Source organism: Colletotrichum scovillei (genome assembly GCF_011075155.1).
Source record: "Colletotrichum scovillei strain TJNH1 chromosome Unknown Contig00010, whole genome shotgun sequence".
NCBI lineage: Eukaryota > Fungi > Ascomycota > Sordariomycetes > Glomerellales > Glomerellaceae > Colletotrichum > Colletotrichum scovillei.
This window is the reverse complement of record NW_023336268.1, coordinates 1,352,734-1,371,666: the sequence shown is the minus strand read 5'-3', so window position 1 is coordinate 1,371,666 and position 18,933 is coordinate 1,352,734. Positions and strand designations below refer to the sequence as shown.

Here is an 18,933-nt window from a genome sequence, read left to right as displayed (position 1 = left end):
TGAGAGAAGTGGTTAGATATCCTCGAAGATCGACCTGCCTGAGCGATGCTGAGTACACTGACCTTTCTTCGTGAGATTTGATGAATGAGTGATGCGCTCGCTGATCAGCAAATGTGAATGTATCTGGATGAAGACGACGATAAAGACACGCAGTCCTCTCGAGATGAGGCTGACAAGACCAACCGTCTTGCCAAGGCGCTTGGCCGTCTAACGCCTGGCTCACCAGTGTTGGTCTTTTGGGAGCTTCCTCATTTGGCCTGTTGGGAGGGATTATGCATCGTTGTGCACACTGGCATGGTGCGACGGGTAAAGGCGGCGACTCTTCAGAATCTTGAAGTGGAGGGGGAGGCCGGCTGTTCCCCGCAGGAGATAGCTACCCGTTGGGCGGACCCTTGTTCTTATCGACCCGGTGTTATCGGCTGTCTTGGTCCCGTCGTGTGCGCCGGTTGCGCTTTAGACACCCCGTATGGAGAGGTTCAAGTTTTCCGAGGGAAGAAAGCATCACAACCAGGACTCAGACACGGATGAAAGGCCGCTGGGGAAAGACGAGCATCTCACATCTTGAGGTGTTTCTCGTAGGGCACATGTTATTAAGTGAGTCTTTTCCAGCAAGCTGGCGAACCAGTTTTCCACTCGAATGAGTTGAGTTCACGTTGGGGCTCAAGCTGCAAAGGGGCGATCAAAGTCCGACGAGACCTTATCCATGTCAGCAGATACATGAACCATTCTGCAACCATTCTGCCGCTGGCATGATACTACGTGAAGATGAGGGGCTGGTGAGTGGAAGAAATCACCCGAGCGAGATAAGACGATTGGCAAAACAAACGTGAAATTGCCGATGGTCGGATCTACTCCGATGAACAAGACCCACACGCTCCAATGACTCTAACCCGCGGCCTTCGTTCAACGTTCCATTGATAAAAGAAGTCGTGGGCTCCCTAGAACCTCAAAAAGGAGGAGAAAACTTTCTTTTCCGGATCCTCGTGCCAATAAATTAAGACGACCCAAGAACCTGGGACTCGGTACACCCACAAGTCCTCTTTAGTCTTTGACAAACTCCACCTACTCCGTACTGTGTAAGGCACTCCGCAATGGCACCCACCGAAATCCCGGCCTCCGACCCGGAGAAGCGGGTCCCCACGGACATCGTCCCCGCCACCACCGGCCCCCTGGACGAAGACGCCATCCCCTCAAAGCACCACATCACCGACGAGACCGGCGCCCTCGCCGCCTCAGCCCTCGACTCCGCGCCCCTCGACCCCGCCGAGTCCCGCTCCATCCTCGCCAAGCTCGACAGGCGCATCCTCCCCTTCCTCTGCATCACCTACGCCCTGCAGTTCATCGACAAGACTTCTTTGGGGTACAGCTCCGTCTACGGCATCATCAAGGACAACAAGCTCGTCGGGCAGCAGTACAGCTGGGCCAGCTCCATCTTCTACTTTGGGTATCTTGTCGCGGAGTACCCCGGCGTCGCCGTCCTGCAGAGGTTCCCCGTCGCCAAGTTTCTGGGCGTGAATATCGTGCTCTGGGGTATGATTCTCATGACGACCGCGGCGTGTAGCTCCTTTGCGGGGCTGGCGTCGGTTCGGTTCCTGCTAGGTGTCACGGAGGCGACCATCTCGCCCGGCTTCGTGGCCGTCACGGGCATGTGGTGGACGAGACAGGAGCAGGCCGGCCGCTCGGCGCTGTGGGTTTCGTTCCTGGGCGTTGGCAGCTTCGTCGGGACCTTGCTGGCGTACGGCATCGGGCACATCACGGGCTCGCTGTCGCCGTGGAAGTACATCTTCCTGATCCTCGGCGCCATGACCGTCGTCTGGGGCGTCGTGTTTACGATTTTCGTGCCGGACGGGCCTGCAAAGGTGACGTGGTTGACGGAGAGGGAGAAGATCGTGGCCGTGCAGCGCGTGGCGGAGAACCAGACCGGTACGGGACGGAGCAGGACGTTTGTCAAGGCGCAGGTTATTGAAGCGGCGAAGGACCCGGCGGTTATTATCTTGGGGCTGATTTCGTTTGTGAATGCGATTGCGTCGGGAGGGTTGGCGTTTGGGTCGTTGATTATTCAGGGGCTTGGGTTCAGTCCGCTCAACACGACGCTTATGAACCTGCCGCTTTCTACCGTGCAGGTTGTCACGCAGCTTGGGGCCGGGTTCTTGAGCAGCAAGATTAAGAGTTCGAGGCTGCACGTCGCAACCGTCGCCATGATCCCACCGGTATGCTCTGGCCGGTCCTACTCGTTGATATTTCGCTGACTCTTGAATTAGATCATCGGAACCTGCCTCATCAACCAGCTCCACGCAGACAACAAATGGGGCCGCCTCGTTGGCGTCTGGCTGCTGGGCTCCTACCCCGTCGGCTTCATGGTCATCCTCGGCCTGCTCTCGACCAACATCGCCGGCAGCACGAAGCGCTCCGTCGCCTCGGGCTGGGTCTTTGTGTGCTACTGCGTCGGGCAGATTGCCGGCCCGCAGTTCTTCAAGAGCACCGAGGCGCCCGCGTACCACAGCGGCATCGTGGCCATGCTGTGCGGGTTTATTCTCAACCTAGTCCTGAACCAGATCCTGCGTTTCATATATGTGTTGGAGAATAAGAAGCGCGATCGGATGCTGGAGGGTAAGTCTGAGGAGGAGGTCAAGGAAATGCAGAGGGAGGGCGAGGTGCTTGGGTTCGAGGACGTGACGGATAAAGCGAATGTGAGTATGCCCGTTGTATGGGGCCGGTCTTTGAGTGATTTGCTAACTAAGTGTAGCCCATGTTCCGATATGTTCTTTGAGCGAGGATAAATATCGAGATGCTCATGACTGAGGGAGTCTAATGTTCGGATGGTTCGCGAGAAGTTGTTGGGTGCAGTGGATGAACATTTCGAAGCCGGATTAAACATAGTCTAATGATAACGTCTTAATGTTTAAGTTCTATCAGAGAATTCCACTCGCAGATCCTCTTCAGGTACCACTGCATTCTCTATCACTTCAACCAAGACTCCCAGGGTTCAGGATCTTCCAATCCGGATGCCGGTAATCCTCTCTCGACTCGTCAAACGGCCCAATATGAGGCTTCACCAACTCAAAAAGCACTCTATACCCTCCACCCCCCAAATGCAGCCCATCCGGGACTAAAACTTCCAGCCCACCCCGCTCACCTCCCGGGCTCCCAAGCGGGAGACTACTCCGGCTGAACCCAATCGTCATCTGCTCGGCCCGCCGCATGACAGCGCCATAGAGGTCGATCGGCACGACACCGGTCACCTCGGATGCCACGGCGAGCGCCGCGTCCGAGTACGCCTTGCTCACGGCCGCGCTGCGCGACGCCTGGCCGTGGCCCTTTTCGAGATCGCGTTCCAGCATGCGGATCTCGTCGAGAGGAGGGGGGTTCACGAGCAGGATCTTGGGGCTGTGGGCGCGGATGGTGGGGTGGGTGAGGATGGCCTTGAGGTTGTGCTTGTATTGGTCTAGGGGGATTTGCTGGCTGTTTGTGGGGATTGGAAGGCAGGCGTCATTGGCGCCGAGGAGGATAAGCTGGATAGGAGGTCAGCCGATAGGACATATGGAAGAGCTTTTGGTGACTGTCTGGACGCACAATATAGTCTATCTTGGGCGTTGTTGCCGAAGGTGGTGAGAAGAGGTCTGAGAGAACTCCTAGAGCATTGGTCGTGTTGTAGCCTGAGAAGCCTCTATTGATGACATCGAGACGCCTCATACAGACTACTCGTCATTTGTTCAGCATCGGATTACTTGCTAGCCTAAAAGATCGGTGGTGGACCATGAGAGGTTATCTTACGGTCTTGGAGAGCGGCCTGAAAGGAGAAGCCATCTTGAGGCGTGCAAGATAGTTGGAATAGCGAGTCTCCAAAGAGGACGACTTGATTGTAGGGCTGTGTGAGTGAGATCATGTTAGCATGGCGGGAACCGAGAGTGAGAGATGAGCACCGTGGTGAGAACTTGCCGGCATATTGAAGTGCCAGGAGCCAGTAGACGGGAGCTGTTGAGAGAGAGGGAACAAGGACAGATATCAGCCGCTGTGAGGATTTCGTCACTTGAAGCAGACGCTGAGCTTAGGTGAGGAGGTGATGCTACTAAGATGCCGAAAACTGCCCGATTAAAGCGCTCAAGGTTTGTGGGGTGGAATCTCATATCTGTTCATTATGATTGGCTTGATTCTGTTTGCCTTTTCTGTTTGTTTATCCCGGTGCACAGAGGTATTTGTCCTCATAGCAAACACTACCTTGTACCTGGTTGCGATTTCCTCATTGCTTTCAGTTCAACGACGAGGGGTACTAAGGTATCACAATGGATATGAAGTTTGAGTCGAAGGAGTAAAGATTCTAGCCACGCTGCATCAATTGGATGTCCAGCAATCTGGAAGGCTTTTACGCAACCTGTAGAACGCCACCAAGTGACGTGCAATGCACGGCTTGCCTTACCTTGAGCACCCGGGTAGCGGAGCAATTTCTCCCTGAGATTCGGGGGAGGCTCCGAAGCGTGGGGCCGAAGCCGAGATCAAGCCCGGTCTTGATCCGCCCACTCGAGCCAAGCTTTTTGTGAGCAGCACTCCGTATGGATGCGAGATATCTCCGTCGCCATTCATTGTGACTATCCACGCTTGGACTTGTCTAGTTCCCTTACAATCTAACCGACCACGCGAAAGCAGAAAATGCGAGTACCACCCTTCACTCATGTCTAGAATCGCCCAAGTTTCAGGGGAAAAGCGTTCTTGGGCCTTCTGGGCTAGGCTGGGGTAATTATTAGTAAGTTGAACTGGTCATCCCTTTGCCTGCCGGGCCACTGGGAATGTGGCGTCGCCGCGAAGGTCCAAATAGGACAATTGGCTCTAATCACATTTCTTAGACAGGAGAAAGCTGGCGGTGGACCCAACATGTCGGAATTAAAGCCGTTTCTAAATTTGCCAAGCTCAGAATCCCGCAAGTAGGCCGGGGAACCGGAAACGCAATCGAGTGTCTGGCAAAAGGAGCAGAAATTCTCCAACTCCGGAATTTCTGCTTCTGCTCGAAATGGGCGAAGACTGTTGAGACCACATCTCATACTGCAGAACGTGATGTTCAACTCCTTGGCCTCACCCTCGGAGCCTCCAAAGAAGTGAGCATCAATTCAAGCTCTAGATCATCGAGGCGCCGATTCCTAGGCACGAACGGGGAATGAAAATCGTCGATGGCTGTTCCACGGGAGCAAGAAGATTACCAGAGAATGATCTTCAACCCAAAACTTCGCGCAGGCACGAGGCTTTAGGGCTGCCAATAAGGCGAGCGCGCTAGCTTCCAATAGTCTGGACCTAAACGTCCGAGCTGCAAGTCATTACATGATAATCTTTGTCTGTGCCTCTCTTTTTTCTCCTCACGCGCGCGGGGATCTTCATCGAGCTTGGGGCACACGGGAGTCGGGAGCCGGGACATGGAGTGTTTGTCATTAGACTGGTGTTGTCGGTAGGGCTGCCACGCGGGTGGGAGGTGATCCGATTCCTGAAGGATATGGAAGCACCTGGACATCAACAAGTTGATTGAGAAAGCCATCCCCATTACGTACACAACGAGCAAAGGACGAGCTGCTTTATCCCAATGTTTTGGAACCAAGTCAAGAGAAGCAAGTTCAAGAAGCCTTCGAGGCTAGCCCCGCCGGTTAGAAAGAAAGATTGAAGCGTGCCATTTGTCCGGGTCGACGCCCAGCGGCCGCCTTGTAGTCATTCTTTTGCGATGTGGGAGGGTCGAATGCGGCCGCGAAATTCTAGATTTCTAGATGTGGTCTAAGCACAACCTAGGCTGGCAAGACTGGGCGTCACATCGAGAGCTAGTCCCCCTTATGATTGCATGATCTTCGAGTTTTCTGGAGGATTGCGTGACGCCCCATGTGTGGCGTCGACCCAAAACACATGGTTCGGACTGCCTAGTGCTGATCCCGTCGCGCCTTGTCGAAGATGCATCCGGCTGTCTGAGACACACTGTTTCTTTGACACCTTTTTTCGCGGAGCCGCTCCGTAGCGTTATTACGCTGACAAGTTGAATGGTGTGCCCCTGAGAAGAGAGAAAAAACATTTCTCCAAGCGATGTGACAATGAAGGATAGCGCTGCGTGTTTGCTTGGCGAGGGGAGGTTTAATAGTATCAGCCATGGCCACTTCCCATGTAATAACCTTTGGACTACTAATCGTCGACTGATCTTCAACGGCGCTCTCAAGACTTACGGCCGAGGGGAAGGTTTCGAGGCCTTTTGCCTATGTCTCTCGACCACGATATCCAGAATCGCCAGGAAACGCCCGAGACAGAAACGGAGATTCTTTCAAGATGAGGATCCCGCCCATCGATGTGCTCATCCATTGGCCGCGGCCAAATTATATCAACCCGGAGAACCGGGGGCCGGGGCTGCTCATCATCGAGATGGTTTTCTTAGGCATCGCCTTGATATGCCTCTGCCTGCGGATGTACATCAGGATTGTCAAGATTCGACAGACATGGTGGGATGACTGGCTTATGGTCGCTGGCATGATATTCTGCATCGGTGTCACGATTTGCGTCATTCTCGGTATGGGCCCCTCCAACTGGAGCCGCGGAATGTATTGGTACCGGCAACAGGAACCTTGATGCTAACACTTTGCGATTAGCCACTGAATTATACGGTTGGAACCTACATGTGTGGGATGTTCCACTGTCACTGATCAAGCAAAGTCGACAGGTACGTTTTCCTTTCGGTGCGATCTTAACTCCAGAGGCGTAACTCTAACGGTGAATGCATGGTAGATCTCCATGGCCGCGCAGACCCTCTTCCTCTTCGCCTCCGGGTTGTCCAAGCTCTCGATTCTTGCCAGCTACCTTAGACTTGCGGCACCGGGAACGTGGTTCCAACGGCTTACTTGGGTGACTGGCGGCCTCGTCTTCACCCTTGTCTGGGTCTTTCTCATTGTGCTCTGGACCCAATGCATGTAAGCAAACACTCTCACCCTGGACCCTACCAGATATCAGAAAGACTGACAGACACCCCAACTACAGGCCGATATGGCACTACTGGACCCTCTTCGCCGATTGGGGAAACTGCATTCCCGAATGGCCGCCCCTGGCAGGCCAAGGCATCACAAACGTCCTCACCGACATCGCCGTCTACCTCCTCCCGATGCCGACCCTCTTCCGCCTCCAGATGCCCCTAACCCAGCGCATCAGTCTCATCATCCTCTTCGGCCTCGGCACCGTTGTCGTGCTCGCGGGCATCATGCGCACGTACTGGGTCATCCGCGTCGAGGTCTTGTATGTGGAGGATCCCTCGTACGATCTCACGTGGGACGGGTTCAATATCTGGGTGTGGACCGCGCTAGAGGCGAATCTGGCGATTGTGTGCGGGTGTGCGCCGACGCTGCGAAGGTTGTTTACGGGTGGTGGTAAGGATCAGACGCCCAAAGTGCATAGTTCGATTCAGACGATTGGGAGCTCGGGGATGAAGAGGAGGAAGCATCGGTCGCTGGGCACGGGGCTGGGGCGGGAGGATGATATTGAGGAGCATGGGTTGACGATGTTTGAGTCGAGGGGGACGGCTTCGGGGAATAAGTCGGTGGAGATTCATGAGCATACGCATTCAAGTCATTCATGAAGAGCAGAGCATGATGGTATCACCACCCTAGGCTTGACACAGTTCAGGTCTAATCAAGGTCTAATATTTCTTAATTGCAAAAAGCTCTCAACGAGTCCATGAAGATCATCGAGCGCCTATGGATAAGTACGGTGCTGCGCGTGGATGAACAATCCGAGTATCAGTGGCCCTGGAGAGCTTCCTTTCGAACAATCAACTACACACTTCTTTGCGGATCTCCCACCTGAATAGCTTCAAGAGGCTGCGCGCTGTATTGTACCGTGTATCTTCCTCGATGGCGTAGTGCAGGATCTCAACGTCGTCCAAGTTCTTGAACCGCTCAGACTTCAGCTCGCGGCACAAGTCTGTCAGGGGTCGCTCGCCGAAACAGTCTTTCAAGCGCGTGACGGTCAAGCTCTCCAGGTTCTCGGGTTTCAGCTCGCCAAGGCTGTTGACAGTAATCCCCCCGCAGTGATTTCTCCACCCTGAGATCGACAGGTGTTTTTGCAAGCGGTCCGCAGAGCAGGACGTAGAGGTGACGGAGTTGCTCGAGGTGAACACCCATTGGGATTCGAAAGGAGAACAAGTCGTGAACGGGCAAGAAGGCTGCTGAGTGTAGTTCTAGTTTGGCGAGCTCCGGTTCTCGATAGAGCCGAGACAGGTGGTGAGGTGTTTAGTTCTGGTATAAAAGCTATGTCCGGTTTCGTTGGCCTTCAAAGGTTGAAGGGCGAATTTCTGAGGTCGGGTTAGATTGACGTTGAGGCTAGTCTAACTGGAGAAGTACCTTAGTCGAGGAGAAGGTGAGCAGCACATTCGGACAGACATGTAGTCTTGCGGTCCGCATTCCAAGGTAAACGACAATTGTTCCAGTTCTTGGGGAAAGGGATAACGATGCGGTCTGCGGCGTTCATGATTCGTTCTGTACCGAGGCTATTCATCCGACCAATCCATGCCTGGAGTACCGTCGTTCTGAACATCTACGCACATGCCTGACTTGTTCGCGATATCCAGGCCTGCCAGAGCGGCAGAGATGTCCTTCTTTCCCTCTGTCAACGTTCAAGGTAATCGGAAACGACGAACAAAGCGTGCAGGAACCGGAATGTTTAACAAAAGACAAAGGTCTGGGAAGAGTGCTTCGCGTAGGATGTCGTAGTAGCAAGAGTAGATCTCGTGGCCCGCCATCGAGTGCATGGCTCTGCAGGTCCGCATCAGTCGAGCAAGGGGTACACCGCATGCGAGGACGTTGGCCAGCTTTGTTCTTCGGAAGGCGATGCTGCTGTGGCCGGGGAAAAGAGACCAGTACAAGTGCCTCGAGCATGCGTCTTGCATCGGTGCTGCTAGGTGTTCACACATCTCTAGGAGCACTTCTGGCGGCAGGTAGAGGAGTCTGGGTATCGGCATGGCTTTCGTGGTTCGTGGTTCATGTCGTTGGTTCGGGGCTGAAGTAAATCAGTCATGGAGAGCTTGGTAGTTATGGAGTGAACTAAAATAGTCAATATTTGAGCAAGGAGTTTAGGTACTATGTCGATGGAGTCTCTTCTAGATCTCTCAACGGAATGGGAAACCCTGAGCTTCCATGTTCACCCATCTTCGTCCATGTTCAAGGCAAAGAGACGCCTAGGCTTCTTTGACCCGATAGCCATCACTCTAGACGACCATGACGGGGAAGGTGGACGACGAAAGCTTCGTGAGGTCCTCTCGAGCCATTGTGACGCGGGGAAGAGCATGTGTCGCTTAAAGAAAGCAGTTTAGGCACGTTGAAGAAAACGCAGTTTCAATGAGAGACTTCTTTGCATACCACGGAGAGAAGTTTCCAGCGAGCGCTTTGACTCCATCATTCTTGCAGACTCCGACTTGGCCATTCGACGGCATGCATCTAAACCTCCCGGTATGTAAGCCGTTTTCGGGTTATCTAGATGAGATGGATGGGCGTCGTGCGAGGGGACCAATCATTGTATCGATAGTTCGATACCCGTTTGGTTCTAAGTTCAAGGCCAACTTAGAGTTTTCCCAACTTTAGTTCAGACGAGTGGCGTGTGCATAAGTCAAAAGCCGTCAACGCAGGAGAGCCAAAAGCGTAAGGTCGAAAGTCAAACCAAAGTGCTCGAGACTCTGTCAATTTCGATAAAAATGATCAAAAACATTAAAAGAAATGCCCGAAGAATGACTTGGTCAATCGCGGTGAGGATTTGAGCCTCACGCGGGGGTCGAACCCGCAACCTTGAGATTAAGAGTCTCACGCTCTACCGATTGAGCTAGCAAGGCGGGTCTTGGATTTTTGATTGTTGAGCATCGCTTCGAAATTGTGGACTATCTTTGAAGTGTTCTGGAGGGTAGCGGGCGGCGAATATCGCGGTAACGACTTGCGACGTCTAGGCTCTAACGTCTAGTAACAAAAATCTGGATATCCCGCCGGCAATCCAGAGACAGCAAGGGGTTGTGTCTATATGTACCTTTGGGTTTTCTCAATACCCGTGCCAAGCCATCTTTGGCGTTAGACCGGTCGGTAAATGATATCTGGAATTGTCTCAAACATAGTGACGCTTGTGGCTTCGGCATGTTGACAAATTGCATTTCTTCCAACTCCCTCTTTGATGGCTTGTACACTTGCAGTGCAGCACAATCCATCAGTGTGCTTACGCAGTTACGAGCTGACGGATTTCTTGCGGAAGGAATCAGGATTCGACCGTGGGAAATGGTTTCTCCTTTGTTTTGGTTTTTTGGAAATTAATCGGGATGCAAAGGTGGCCTTTGCTCGAGTTTCTCTCTCTCGTAATTCGCCTGCCTGGGCAGACTAAACCGGCTGCTGGGATCTTATTCATCAAAGTGCGAAGTTGCCTCGGCTCACCAGCCATTTCATTTACCAATTTCCGACACCGACACCACTCGGGTCAACCGAAAGACACAGACCAATGGTCCCCAGTGTGTCAAGTATTTTGAGAAGATGGGAATCGCGAGGAATGGACTATTTTGGGGTGTGTGTGAGTCGGCGATTGAAGCTCAGATCGGCGGATTTAGCTTAGGTTTTTTTTTTTCATGTGGTTTCTTACGGAGCACTCCTATTTTGGAGGGGAGAAGCGCGCAGCTTGCGAGGTACGCTATATCTATGGGCTACAGGCACAAAAACCAACCCTTGTCTCTTGTTTTCACAGCTGGTGCGAATGTCTATGATTGAGCTTATTGGATCAATTCTTTTGATTGGAGTGAAACATTCCCCAATGCTGATCCCATTCTATCAAGTTCCTAAGGCCGTTTTCCCCCTACTGTGTGTTGAGTATGGCGGATCATCTTTAGCTAGTCACGGTGTCACCCGAGACTAGACAAGACATGCCAGGTTTACGGCAGTTTCTCTGTCAGAGAAGAAACGATATTTCGACAAATGTTTCACAAGGGAGGCGCTTGGGAAGTCATCTGCCGATGATCCGTCGCATTTGGCGGCCCCTCCTACCTAGTCTCCCAGTCTCCCCTCTTCCCTGACAAGCCTGAAGCCCCCTCCCATCATCTATGGACCATGAGTTTAGGCATGTTTTGGTGTTCGGAAACGTGGTGTCTTCGCGAAATAGCTCGCCGGCACAGGCATCGCCGCCCAACGCCGCAACGCACCGGTGGACGGGTGGACGGGGGGGCCAGGGTTGGTTGCGCAGAATGCGAGCATTGTTTCTGCATTCATCTCCTTTTTCCATTGTCTCGGTTTAGAAACGTTTCATTGGTCAGCTGTCAGACGTAGCTGAAGCCTGACACCATGAAGCATGAGCCATTGACAGGGCCTAGAATCCAGACGAATCCAGAGACGCTAGTTGCTCATGTCATTATCCGAGCCCTAACAATTTAGCTCGTGACAATCAAATCGTCTGATTTGTTAGGCGGACGGCAACGGGCGGAGGTATTCGGTTCCCCCCAAAGTGTCAATGTCAAGACTCGGGTGTCTGTACTTGACTCTCTCTATAACTTAGATGAGCAGAGAGAGTGAGAAGACAATGAAAAAGAGGTATCCGTAGAAACACGGCACAGTAAGAGGCACAAGAGGTAATTATGAACAAAAGTCCTTTTTGCATAATCATCATCATCCCACCCCCGTCCAACAGACACAACTTGAACATGGCACAGCCGCGCTCGCATTCCCTTCTTGGGTCATCAATGTCATCAACACCCGACGGTACACTACACGCCCCCCTTCCCCCCTCCCCCTTGTCTTCTCGACGCCAAGTCCAAGTGACCAAAAAAATTAGCGCCGTGTTGGATCGGCCATAGGAAGCACAGGCGTACCAGGTCCTCCTCAGGTGACAACTGCAGCTGTGCAGGGGAGGGGAGAAGCCCGAAGAATTCAATTTGGTAAAGAAACGCATCTTGTTGGTGGTGCGGCGGTGGTGGCCGCAGCGGCCCCCAAATTTGACACCCAAATTTGACCCAAATTGAGGACAAATCACAAGCAGAGAAGAGCCAAAAAAGAATACTTTGTAGGTAGTCAACTGGACGCAGGGAGAGACAGGGGAACAAGAGTGACACCGCAACCCGCGCCGCCCACCCACGCCGCGCACTGCGCCTGCGCCTGTGCCTGTGCCTGTGCCTGTGCCTGTGCCTTGCGCGTAGGAAGCAGAACGGTGAAGCAGAAGCAGAACCAGAATTACCTAGGTAGGTAAGAAACCAGACCATGCCAGACCAGGCAGTGCCGCAGGCAGGAATTTGCTGCTCAGTCACCTTTTAGTCGAGGGGGAGAGGGGCCGGAGGGCGGAGGGGAAGGGGGCGGGCAGACAAAAAGAGAAGAAGAAGAACGAGGAGGAGAACAAGAAAGAGGCAGAGGAGAAGGAAAAACTAAGCAAGTAGCCTATAGAGAGAGACAGACAAGACAGACACGAACCAATCTCACTCATCCTTCAGCCTCGGCCAGTTGCGTCCTCGCGACCTGCATCTTGCGTCTAGTCTGCCTGGCCTCATCGGCGCGGCTGATTTTCTGCCCCTCCGAAACTTGAAACGCAACAACTTTGCTGCTCTCTTGGTTTTCTTTCTGTTCCTTATCCCCTTTTCCTTCTAGATCTTTCAGAAGAGAGTAGCCTTGCCTCCCGTTCTCCTCCTCCTCCTCTTTTTTCCCGCCAGCCCCCCAGCCGCAGCCGCAGCCTCCGGGTCTTCGGAAACTTCCTGCACCACACGCACACACACACACACACACACACACCCAAATCCCGCACGCATTTGCCGCGCTGTCGAACGTGCTTTGTGCGGGTACTCGGACCTGGGTCCGGGTTTTTTTTTTACCTTCTCAACCTTCCCGCTTGCCAGCTGGAGCAAGCACACGCGGGACGGTAGAGTCCAGACCAGAGCAGAGCAGAGCGGAACAGGCATAATGACACGGAAGGGCCAACCAAAGGTTCGCACAGGCTGTTTAACTTGCAAGTGAGTTTCTTTTCTCATACTGTATTTCCTCTTTTTTTTTTACTTTGACTTTTTCTTTCTTGATCGGCGATCTGGAGGGTGGCTGCTGCGCGGCGCTGCCTTGGCTTCAGCCCGAAATCCCAGCCTCGGGCGGAACGTGTTATATCCCTCAAAAAGTCGGATGACTTCCGGATGGTCTCCGGATTGTCTCCGGGGCTGCGGTTTTCAACCGGGGCCGGCTGCCGAGACGAGGCCGGACGAACAGCCCCGTCTCCGGCTGCGTATGTACGGTGGTATACATGTATATGTGGTGTGTGTAAGGTGTGCCGCACCGTGTGCGCGCGTTGTAGAATGTGTTGTATGTGAGAGTGTGTGATGTGCGTGTGTGACCAAGCGGCCACCGGGCCTCACCCTCCGTCTCCGTCTCCGTTCCCACATTCACAATCCCGTCCTCAAGAAGAAAAAGGAACACGCCTCCCTCCCTCCGTCGTTCAGTCGTTTCCGCCATTCTTACTTCTCTCTCTTCTCCCATTCAAACAGGTCACGCAAGGTAAAGTGCGATGAAGCAAAACCGGCGTGCGCGCGCTGCACCAGCACCGGCCGCAAATGCGAGGGCTACGCCGTCGTCGTCCCCAGCAACCGGGCCATCGCCCGCGCCCGCTCGCGCACCACGAGGCTGAGAGACGCGCTCGCGCAGGCCAGGGCGGGCTGGGAATTCGAATCGGACCAGGCCACCGTGGAGTACTTTGCCCGGGACGTCGCCCCCAACTTGCCGCAGAACTTTGAAAACAAGTTCTGGTCCGACCTCGTGCCGCGCCTGAGTAAGTCGGAGCCCGCCGTGAGGCATGCCATGGCTGCCATTGGCAGTCTTTTCCCGCAGCGAGGACCCCCGAGTAACTCGATCCAAGGAGCGACGATAAAGACGGCGACGACGACAGCGGCGACGGCAACGACTGCCGATGGAGGGAGAGGGAATCCGCAGGCCGACGAGCATTATGGCAAGGCGTTGCGGTTGATGGCGAACAAGGTCGCGCCGGAAAGGGGGTTTGAGGATGTTCAGACGACGTTGGGAACAGCTGGCACCACTAGGACGACTTCGACGACGACGACGACGATACGAAACGAAAGTAGCAGGTCCTTCGGATCACCCAGCAACCGTTCATCCCCGAGCCTGTCCTCCGCCGGACCGTCATCAGCAATCCAATCCCCGGCGGCTATGACGCCAGGCATCTCGAGCATACCAGAGCTCGCAGAACCAGACCGGCAAGACACCCTCACGCCGACGAACCCTTTCACATCACCCCAAAGCCAAGCCGGTGGCGACGACCCCGACGACGACATGGCGCAACCAAACGACGTGGACGTCGTCCTCTCCTGCTGCATCCTCTTCATCGCCACGGAATTCCTCCGCAAGAGCTTCGACGCCGCCATGCAGCACCTCGCCAGCGGCATCAACATCCTCAACAACGTAGACTACGACGAGCTGGAACAAGACACGCTCGACGAAATCGTCCCGAAATTCCACCGCCTCAGCATCATCCAGCTCTGCTACTACGACAAACCGGGCCTCCCCTCACTCAACCTCCAACACGGCGGCGGCACCGGCGGCGGCGGTGCAGGAAGCCTCGGCGGGCTGGGATCCAGGTACAACCTCGGCCCTTTTGACAAGAGCAGCAGCATCTACCTCCCCAAACGCGCCGTCGACCCGATCCTCCTCGACGCCATCCGCTACATCCGCTCCGCCGACCCCGGGTCGCAGACCGACTCCCGCCTCGCCTCAAAGGGTCCCGTCATGTCCGAGGAGCAAAAGCACATCTGCGCCTCGCTCGACCGCTGGCACGCCGCCTTCCTCGCCTTTGTCGAGAACCCCCGCAAAGACGCCGACGGCGACCGTCCCCTGCCGAAACACCAGGGTCTCATCTGCGCCGAGACGGAGATGAAGTACCAGGCGGCCAAGATCTGCATCAGCGTCTGCCGGTCCCACGACGAGTCTGTGTACGACTGCTTCAAGGAGAATTTCGCGCGCATCGTCGTGCTCGCGCGGTTGATCCTCGATAGCTGCCCCGACGTGCCGCCCGAGTCGCCGGACGATTTCCAATTCGACTTTAAACCGAGTTTCCTCTCCCTCGTCGAGTTTGTGATCGTGAAGTGCCGCTGGCTCGATATACGGTACCAGGCGTGGCTCATTGCGTGGGAACTCGCCATGGGAAGGCGGGAGCCCGTGACGCTGGGCGAGGGACACGAGCTGCACTACATTGGCAAGCGGATGATTGAGCGGGAACACAACGTTAGCATCGAGGAGGTGACGAGGCAGAACGCCAGCCTGTTTTCGTTGCCGGCCGAGGAGATGCGCGTCAAGGACTACCTTACCGACGCCCGGTTTGCGGATTTGGTCCAGACGGACGATAAAAAGGATAAATCATCGTCGGCAGCCGTCACAGTACAGGTACCGTACACCCAACGTCTGCTGCTCCGCTGCGGCAGCTGTGAATTGGATCAGCTTGCTGGCTGGATGGAGGGCTACGAGTTTTCGGGGAGGGAGCAGTGAAAGGGGGACGAGTCATGAGCTTGAAAAGAGTTCATGTTCGTGTTTGCTGCCGGTCCGAGAGGGCAAAGCGCGATAAAATCCTCCCTGCCCCCTTCTTTTTATTCACTTCTCTTCTTCTTTGCATATTATTACCATGAGCGTGGACTGCCCTGCTTCGATCATAGCGACGAGGATGAAAATTTTAGAAGACCCTACTTGGCCCAAAACTATGGACATTTGTGTCGTGTCTACTCGCTGGCGCGGAAACATGCTCGAGAAAAAACGACCGTTCTGGGTCAAAGTGTTGCATTGGCGCCATGACTATTGGCATCAACAGATATTTACCTTACCTTACTCTACTTTACTCAACAAAATCACACAAGCCACAAGCCCTTCATGTTCAAACTCATCATCTCGTAATCCTTTGTTTCCAGCTATGAGCGGTTTCTTTGTCAGCGCACTTCAAAGTCAAGGAGGGCAGATAATCAACGCGTTCGTTCACGTCAATAAGAACAAATAGCGGTATGTCAATCAACAAGGTTGACGGTACAGGTTCCATGACTCGAGTTGATCTACATTGCCACACTCTATACAATGAGCACATCCACTTCAAAACGAAGATCACTTGGCCGGTGGGGAGAAACAAGTGGAAACAGGGACTTGTTGTCGGCCTCGGTCGCGCCTCCGCGACTCGATGCGCTGAAGAGAAGTGAGCTCTAGACTCTCAACCGACAAGCCTATCCTGTGATTCTCTATCAATAGAAGTCTTGGGGCAGTACATCTCGTAGAGCGTCTGTAGACGTAGCAACTGGAATAGACTTTCCAGTCACCCTCTCGCCTCCCGCCTCCCCCTCGTCTCGAGCGACATCGTAGTATCCTTGCGAAGCATAGTCCATCACTCCCAGATCCAGCCGTCCGACTCGACGTGATTGGCTCGACCCCGGGTTCTTTGCAGCCTGCGCATCGAATCGGGTAATTAGTGTAAAGACACAATGACTCGGCGAGTAGCTTAGAATCCCAGGTAATAGAGGGAGGGGATAAATCCGGGGAGCCGGAGTTGCCACTTCTCCAACTCCGGGGGGCACGGGAAGCTGTGGGTTCGTGGCCTCTGCTGGCCTGTGGCGTTGCTTGCTTCTCGAACTTTTCCAAAGTCTTGGCGTCCCTACGTAACGTGACGGATGCTGGAGCTGGAGTTGCTCTTCTACCGCGCGACAATTCAACTTACTTTCGAGGGCTTGCTCGTGAGCAGCCACTGGAAGGCTAGTTGACTCGCGTGTCGCCTTGAGCAACGGCAGAAATACGGCTTCTTGGCGACTGCTAACCCGCACTCACTTCAGGCCTCTGGCGATTCGGCCGCGATTGCCCAAGACCCTTTACTCGAGTTTGCTTTTATTTTGCCATGTTGAATCAAATTCACTGCCACGGCTGCCTCTCAGCTGCTGATCATGACTCCATGGTGTAGATACAAAGAGACTGCTCCATCACCAGCCATCACCACCTCGGAACAGAGGACAGTTTTTTTTGGGTCAAGTTCAGCGGAAATCGGGGAACTGCGAAGACGGATTGTAACTCATCACGAACCGAACCGAGAGTTCATGCGATCAACGGCTATGCGGCAGGGAGATGCTGCTCCAAGGGGGGAATACACCGAGTCAGTTCTTATCCAACTGATTTGAGGGGTGAATCGAGAGTGGGTGAAGCTCGGATGAGCCCCGTCTCATTCACAAGTGAGTTGAGATAAGCTTTTCGAGTCTGAACTTTATTAATCTTCCTTACGACACAATGTTGCGTAAACCAGGGGTGCTCATCTCCTATACCCCCCAGATCATATCTTACCCCATCCTTTTCGGTAGCTGAGCAGTAATCATATCACCCGGCGCTATGGCTCCTCAGGCAACTTTCTTGGCAACGGATCGTGGATGATGTTTCCCACACAAGCTGGAATTCCTAGGCGAGCGCCTGTGACAGAACTCTTCTTTCTCTCTGTGAAGGCCTAATGTCACGTACTTCTCAGAGATGGTGCAGTATTCGTGGTCTGGAGGGAACCAGTCTCGGATGTGTCTTTGCAGTTCACACCGCTCGAGTCCACACTTTTCGCAGCAGGAGGGTGGTCGCGGCTGTGGATGTGATATCGGGTGTTCATTTGCCAGCGTATTATCGTCCGTGAGGTCAGTCACAATCATCGCCTTTGTTGCGTCGATGGACTTGACGACTGACATGGCAGATGCCGGTCTCCATGCACACTGCTGGTCATTGGGCCCCGGACGTCTCGTGGCGAGCTGGACAGTGCCATGCCGTCGTCGGTGAAGGGCATAGAAGTAGCGGCTTGTCAACCCGAGACACGTACTGTCGATGGGGTCGAGAAAGTCGATAATGGTGTGGTGGAGTTCAGGTGGTAAGTCAGTGATTGTGAGCGTCTTCTGAGCTTCTACACGTCGGGTGATTTGCTTTCTCAAGTTCAGTTCTGCTGGTGAACGGAGTGAACCTGTTTCTTGCTGGTGTTGCAAGCAGACGCGAGATTTGCAGGTCGTGAGAGAAGGATGCCTGTTTTGTGTTGGACGAGCGGAGCGAGTGAGGCGTTGGAGCATCGGGTATGAGCATGATAATGAGATGAGTGGACGAACTTCGAGAAGTTCCATTTTGTCGTTTATGTCCATAGTGAGGTCTCGAATTTCCTTCAAGTTCCGTTTTTGAAGTATGTTTGCTTCGTGTATGGAGGTCTCCCGACATGAGATAGCCTCACGATACCGAGCACATAATTGGGGCAGGCATGTTATAGAGGGATTTTGTACTTCTCAGCCCAGAGATCGCAAGCAGGCTGTCACCTCTCACTACCTTACATGCATCCGACTGGACCATTCGGAGATGGCCATACCCCGCATCGTGAGCCTCTTCACCCGCGCAACAGGGCGAGCGCTACAAACGAGGCAACATCAGCACGACCCAATAACAGTCAGAACCACGAAGGGTAACATATCATCACATGTCGTGATCCTTGAGCCACTGAGCCACCTTGTGCCGACAAGAGGCAGATCGCCTGGAGGATGGAACATGAGAAAGGCTGAGGTCCTGCCTCGTGACTACCATCGAGAAAAAGCCTCATTTGTGATACGTGGAATGCGGCTGTATCCTCAAATGGGGTAATATGTCATACATGAGCCTATTTACCCCAGAATCGTAATGGGTGCGCCACCTCGGATGCATGGAAGACATGACGAACCTTGTCTCACCACACCGTACATGTTCACGATCGGTCTGAACCGGCACAGCCTCGGAGCCAAACGCCACACAGCCTTGGCAATGATCACCAAGTTACTCTCAACGCCACTGTCCGCTCCGTGGCTGGAGACAAGTCTAAATCTCAATTGGCATAGCTAGCCGTCCGCCTCATTTAAGTAATCAAATTACCAAAACACCAAAAAGCAAAAGAGTTCACCCCCCCGGTGGCGAATGGGGGCTACATCTCTGGTGCTCA

At 53.9% G+C, this 18,933-nt stretch overlaps 5 protein-coding genes across 5 annotated transcripts; 3 read left to right on the top strand and 2 right to left on the bottom strand.

The window, feature by feature from the left end:
- The first annotated feature begins 976 nt into the window (after nucleotides 1-976).
- Nucleotides 977-3,126, top strand: HER10_EVM0006781 (major facilitator superfamily transporter). Its single transcript, XM_035476357.1, has 3 exons — nucleotides 977-2,210; nucleotides 2,262-2,690; nucleotides 2,747-3,126. Exons 1-3 carry the CDS (start codon nucleotides 1,092-1,094, stop codon nucleotides 2,768-2,770), a joined length of 1,572 nt encoding a protein of 523 aa, XP_035328127.1. The 5' UTR covers nucleotides 977-1,091; the 3' UTR covers nucleotides 2,771-3,126.
- HER10_EVM0001174 (GDSL-like Lipase/Acylhydrolase) lies at nucleotides 2,967-4,041 on the bottom strand (the record flags this gene model as incomplete). The annotated part of the gene is made up of 4 exons (XM_035470930.1): nucleotides 3,940-4,041; nucleotides 3,775-3,868; nucleotides 3,574-3,698; nucleotides 2,967-3,512 (listed from the first exon to the last, which is right to left on the bottom strand). Exons 1-4 carry the CDS (start codon nucleotides 3,943-3,945, stop codon nucleotides 2,967-2,969), a joined length of 771 nt encoding a protein of 256 aa, XP_035327579.1. The 5' UTR covers nucleotides 3,946-4,041.
- A 2,050-nt stretch (nucleotides 4,042-6,091) lies between these two features.
- On the top strand, nucleotides 6,092-7,582 carry HER10_EVM0008549 (uncharacterized protein; the record flags this gene model as incomplete). The annotated part of the gene is made up of 4 exons (XM_035478066.1): nucleotides 6,092-6,526; nucleotides 6,606-6,676; nucleotides 6,742-6,923; nucleotides 6,991-7,582. Exons 1-4 carry the CDS (start codon nucleotides 6,289-6,291, stop codon nucleotides 7,580-7,582), a joined length of 1,083 nt encoding a protein of 360 aa, XP_035328273.1. The 5' UTR covers nucleotides 6,092-6,288.
- A 1,035-nt stretch (nucleotides 7,583-8,617) lies between these two features.
- On the bottom strand, nucleotides 8,618-9,287 carry HER10_EVM0001807 (uncharacterized protein; the record flags this gene model as incomplete). Its single annotated transcript, XM_035471542.1, has 1 exon — nucleotides 8,618-9,287. Exon 1 carries the CDS (start codon nucleotides 8,960-8,962, stop codon nucleotides 8,618-8,620), a length of 345 nt encoding a protein of 114 aa, XP_035327637.1. The 5' UTR covers nucleotides 8,963-9,287.
- Nucleotides 9,288-12,902: 3,615 nt separating this feature from the next.
- HER10_EVM0012471 (uncharacterized protein) lies at nucleotides 12,903-15,555 on the top strand (the record flags this gene model as incomplete). Its single annotated transcript, XM_035481865.1, has 3 exons — nucleotides 12,903-12,952; nucleotides 13,472-15,284; nucleotides 15,373-15,555. The coding sequence occupies 3 exons, from the start codon at nucleotides 12,903-12,905 to the stop codon at nucleotides 15,553-15,555; spliced, it is 2,046 nt and encodes a 681-aa protein (XP_035328611.1).
- Nucleotides 15,556-18,933: the final 3,378 nt, after the last annotated feature.